Here is a 5779-nt window from a genome sequence, read left to right as displayed (position 1 = left end):
GATGGAAAAGGGCTGTTTTAGAACAAAGAACTGTATGATAGTGTCATATATTTGAGAAAGTTTAAAATAAAAACAAAATAGAAAGAGTGCATTGAATTTTCCATTGTGACAGTTATTTGTGGATTTGCTGGAGCTGTTTGTGAGGACTCATGAGGCAAGCATGATAAACATGGTTCAAAATTGAACCAAATGTGCCAGGGCACAGAATGATACCTTATTCTGCTCATAGAGCATGGCTGTAAAGAGAAGGGACATTATAAGTAAGTCCCAAGTATGGAGTGAAGGCTTTTCTTTTTCTTTAAAGTGGGTAAGTCTTAAGATTGTCTATATTCATCTGCCTATCTATCTATCTCTCTGTCTGTCTGTCTGTCTGTCTATCTATCTATCTATCTACATCTATCTATCTATCTATCTATCTATCTATCTATCTATCTATCTATCTATCTATCTCTCATCTATCTATCTCTAATTTATCATTTATCAACGGAGAATAGTGAAACAATCTGACTGGTTCATTAAAAGTAATCTCAGTAAATCAACATTATTAGAATTTTTAGACATGGAGTTTGTGTGAATTTTATACACACACATACACAGACACACACACATAAAATGTGTGCTCTTGAGAGAGACAGAGAGAGAGAAAGAGAGAGAGAGAAAGAGAGAGAGAGACAGACAGACAGAGAGAGCGCAAGCGCATACTGTGGCAAAGATGCCCTTTACAAGGCTGTGTATAGGGTTGGTCACTGACTTGGAAAGGAAAAAAGAGCTCTTTCTCTGCTTTTGAAACCCTGGAATGGGTGGAATTAAATCATATTAGAGATAATTTCATTTGTATACAGGTAGGAAACTGAGATATTTAACATATAATTGCCTATGTTTTCTCACTGAAGTTGTTGGCAATGTGACCTCCCAGGAAATAGAGGAAAATAGAGAAGAAGAGACTTAGGATGCGGACTCTCTAGAGCAGCTACTGGAATAAATTAGAGTTTACCTACATAACATGCCTGCACATGTACCACTGAACCTAAAAGAGAACTACTTTCAAAAAAAAATTGAGTGTTTCAACAACATATGAGAGTTAAAAAACAGACAGTTTATAGATGTTTTGTAAGATAAAATTTGCATATAAGTGGTTAGTGAAGAGAGAAAATAAATGCTTGGGGGAAACAAATAACATTCAAAGAATCATTATACTCTCCACCAAAAAATGTTTAGTTTTATTATAAAATAAAGTATTTAATGCAGGTATGACTTGGAAGGATTGAACACAGGTTTTATATGTTCTCACAGTACATCCTTAATCCTAAGTGTATCTCCACATGTATATGATTCCCTTCCTTCTTATTTGATAAGTGATGAATTAATCAATACAATTTGCAACTAATGAAATTAAAATGATGAAATTTTCCATGTATTCATCAGATATAAAAATTACTCTCTATGTCTTCAAAGAAAATAAAAATAAAAATAGGTTGGTGGGAGTTGTTGAGAGGAGAATATGGTGTGTGCATTCAAGTTTTTTCTAATGATTTTTCTCCTCCTTCCCTCTATGGAGAAACCTTAATGGGGAGGCTAAATGATAGAGGTTTTTCTTAAATTACACTAACAATGTGTATTAGAAGTGGTAAATAACATGATGCTCTTGATTTTCAAGCCAGAGACAATAAGTTTTAAAATATAAGTGAATTGTTTTAATCTATTTATTTTAAATTCCAAAACTACCATCTGATATTTGGAGCAAGTTAAGTCAGGCATTAAGTTTGGCAGCAATGGGAATTAAGCCATATCTAATGGAGGACCAGGAAAACTGTAGGAGTAAGAAAGCTAGAGGAACTTTGAAGAAAGTAACCCCTGTTTTTCTCTGATTCTTACTGCCGTGAAGCAGGGGATGTGACCATCGGTGATGGATTAAGGGCCCTTCTATCCCTGAGACTGTGCCTTGTGGAAAAAAATATATACTTCCTAAAAATTAGTTTCAATCAGTTCTCAAAATAAATTACAGCAAAATCAGAAAGATCTTGGTTTAAGTGATTTTTAACCGTTTCCTACAGCTTAGGGATTAATAAATGAAATATACTACAATATCAGATACAGTAACTTCAAAATCCGATGCAGTAACTCATGTAACTTGGCCATTAAGTTTTTATCTATATAGACGTGAAATCAATTATGTAGATATCCAGTTAAATAACTATTTACTTAGTACTTATATGTTAGATACCATTGGTCAAGGGTGAAGAAATGGATTGAAATGATGAAGGAATAGTCTTTGTGCAAAAGAAACTCAGTGAAAATGATACTGATTGACCTTTCAACAAATGCACAGATTTTAAAAGAAAAAAAAGAGGCAAAAATTAGTTGGCAGAGTGATTCTGATACACAAAATGATTCTATGATGATGATGATTCTACAATAATAGCACATTTAAAATGAAATAGGAAAAGTTACATCATTTAATCCTCCTAACAATTGTTACATCTGGTATAGATGTTTCTTTTGTTTGGTTGGTTATTTTAAGAAATGGGCTCCCACTATCTAATATATTTCAAGTCCTAGAGAGAAAAAAATACTGTTTGTTTTTTTTTTTCATTTGGGAAGACACAATGAGACATAGCACTAGAAAGATACATACTCCACTACCTAGCATTCTCCCTATCACAGAGATTTTAGAAAATCTCTTTATTTCTTCAAATGGATTTGATTGAAAATGTCCAACCCCAAGTTGTCATAAGAATTCTGAGAATTAAACGTTCTTTGACAGTGAACCTTTGTCACTTGGTTGCAAGATCTCCAAAGCTCAGGATTCAATGCCTGATATCAGTGGCATCTGTAGTTTACAATTTTGAGACATTTCATTTTTCAAAATTTCTATGGAAAGTTTATTACAATCAAATGTAATCTTTTTTAGATGTTAAGAGCTTTTCAGAGGAAAAATTATGACTGTTCTTTGAGCGAACCTCTCTTCTAGATTAGCTTCTGAGCTGTTTCTAGATCTGCCTCTGAGTTGAGGTGGTATCAGTAACTTCATGTTAGCTGGTTAGCAAATGAAGCTATATAGTGCATAACTATAATACTAAGGCATCATATAGAAGATGTAATGAGATTGGTATGCTAATATCATTTTCATTGACTTTGTTGAAGGTAAAGATTTTATCATTTCCATCAATTTCTCCCTCTTTTGACAACGCAAATTCTGCTCCAGAAAATGTTTATGACTTGTTGATCACATTTAGGGATTCTATTTCTGAATAATTGCTAAATTTTTTAAATTGAATATTAACTAATCACAATGGAGATAAATTCATCTCATTTCAGTACCTCTATGCTGAGGAACTGAGTTACTTGACATACAAATATATTAGATGTCATGCATTTTCTTCCTAATGTTCTTTGGCTTCCTAAACAGAGTCACACTTGCTATCTTCAGAGAGACTATGGTCAATTTGACTGCAATGAATGGATTCCTCCTCATGGGGTTTTCTGATGAGCGTAAGCTTCAGATTTTACATGCATTGCTGTTTCTGGTGACATACCTACTGGCCTTGACAGGCAACCTCCTCATTGTCACTGTCATTACCTTGGACCATCGTCTCCATTCCCCCATGTATTACTTTTTAAAGCACCTCTCTCTTCTGGACCTCTGCTTCATCTCTGTCACAGTCCCCCAGTCCATTGCAAATTCACTCATGGGCAACGGTTACATTTCTCTTGTTCAGTGCATTCTTCAGGTTTTCTTCTTCATAGCTCTGGCCTCATCAGAAGTGGCCATTCTCACAGTGATGTCTTATGACCGGTACGCAGCGATCTGTCAACCACTTCACTATGAGACCACTATGGATCCCAGTGCCTGTAGGCATGCAGTGATAGCTGTGTGGATTGCTGGGGGCCTCTCTGGGCTCATGCATGCTGCCATTAACTTCTCCATACCTCTCTGTGGGAAGAGAGTCATTCACCAATTCTTCTGTGATGTTCCTCAGATGCTGAAACTAGCCTGTTCTTATGAATCCATTAACGAGATTGCACTGGCTGCATTCACGACGTCTACAGCATTTATCTGTTTGATATCCATTGTGCTCTCCTACATTCGCATCTTCTCTACAGTGCTGAGAATCCCATCAGCTGAGGGCCGGACCAAGGTCTTCTCCACCTGCCTACCACACCTATTTGTAGTCACCTTCTTTCTTTCAGCTGCAGGCTTTGAGTTTCTCAGACTGCCTTCTGATTCCTCATCGACTATGGACCTTGTATTCTCCATATTCTATACTGTGATACCTCCAACCCTCAATCCAGTCATCTATAGCTTACGGAATGACGCCATGAAGGCAGCACTGAGGAAGATGTTGTTAAAGGAAGAGCTTCCTCAGAGAAAGATGTGTTTAAAAGGCATGTTTAAACTCTAAAGAACCATAGAAATGAAAGGCATTGTTATTATGTTTCAGATTGGAAGGGGGTGAATCTAATTTCTTCCCAGAACGCTCTTCCAAGCTGTCTATTGCATATATTCCTCTCAAATATAATTCTTCAAAATTTAAGATGTTGTGCTTCTAATAATATTGGCTTTCCTTCCTCCCTCCAATTCAAGTGCTATTTTAAGTCATCTTTGGGAAATTTTTCTGAAATGAAGGAGAAAGACAATTAGTTTGGAGTCTGGCCTGTATAATTTAAAATTCATTATTAACAAATAGGTTGGAGATAGTTGAAGCTAACTGGGGTAATATGATAGTGCATATATGGTCTTTCCAGCGGGCCTTCTAGTTTCCTATCCATATTAAGTATTCTTATTAAGTTCTTTTGCTATTATTACAGTGGTGATTTCAACAATTTATTCAACCCCTAGCAAGTATCAAGTGTTTATACATATTTTTTTCTTTTGACTCAAGAAAACAACTCTTCTAGCTATGCCATATTGTCCCCATTTTGCCAATAGGAGCAATAAATTTAGGAAGGATTAATTAATTTTTTCTGAGATTTCTCAAACAAATAGTAGTTAAGCTGTGATTCAAATTAATATTTGTCTGACTCAAACAATAAGGTCATTTATGTTCCTTACTCATGGCAAATGCATTATTACCCAAATGTGAGTGCGTATGTTTATGTGTGTGTGTGAGGTGTACAATCTATAAATGTAAGCATATACAACTATAATCTATTAATAAAATTGTCATCACCCTTTTACATCTCCCTATTACTGGAGATATTTATATTAATTCCTTTACTTTTCTGATCTGTACAAGAGTTTGACAAATTGGTTTTACAGAGTTAGCCTGGGGATGCTCCCTAGTTCCATGAAACAGAATATAGATAAACTGCAAATGAAAAGATCCAACTTATGAATGTGTGAGATAAGGAGGCATAAATCTTGTGAATCTGAATATCTGATTCAATTTTGTGTAATGCTGCAGATTTCTTCAAGAAAGACTCATAATTTCCAAGACTACAAAACTGGACTAGTCCCCTCAGTTTTGAAGTAAATCAAAGTACATGTTTTAATGACAAAGGGAATGAGCAATTGCTCAGTAATGGGGAATGTTTTTATAGGACTTTTTTGAATTAATGGTTATGATATCTACACATGCATACACCTTAGTGAGTTTTTTTTCTTTAATCTTCTACATGAGATTTTGTTTTCCTTTTTTTAATATACTTTAAGTTCTGGGGTACATGTGCAAAACTTGCAGGTTTGTTACATAGGCATACATGTGCCATGGTGGTTTGCTGCACCCATCAACCTGCCATCTACATTAGGTATTTATCCTAATGCTATCCCTCCCCTACC

The 5779-nt window shown here is 35.3% G+C and overlaps 1 protein-coding gene across 1 annotated transcript; it reads left to right on the top strand.

Annotated features, from left to right (window-relative positions):
* Positions 1-3378: 3378 nt before the first annotated feature.
* LOC105551726 (olfactory receptor 14J1) lies at positions 3379-4483 on the top strand. The gene has a single exon (XM_011997092.1). The coding sequence runs from the start codon at positions 3387-3389 to the stop codon at positions 4401-4403; it is 1017 nt and encodes a 338-aa protein (XP_011852482.1). The 5' UTR covers positions 3379-3386; the 3' UTR covers positions 4404-4483.
* Positions 4484-5779: the final 1296 nt, after the last annotated feature.

The sequence above is a fragment of the Mandrillus leucophaeus genome, unplaced genomic scaffold, assembly GCF_000951045.1.
Source record: "Mandrillus leucophaeus isolate KB7577 unplaced genomic scaffold, Mleu.le_1.0 Scaffold1140, whole genome shotgun sequence".
Classification (NCBI taxonomy): Eukaryota; Metazoa; Chordata; class Mammalia; order Primates; family Cercopithecidae; genus Mandrillus; species Mandrillus leucophaeus.
Note: the sequence above shows the minus strand (reverse complement) of the source record. Positions and strands in the feature narration are given on the sequence as shown.

What these genes read in the sequence shown, in the direction of transcription:
- LOC105551726 (XM_011997092.1), top strand. Translation starts at nt 3,387, where the DNA reads ATGTTCTTTGGCTTCCTAAACAGAGTCACACTTGCTATCTTCAGAGAG.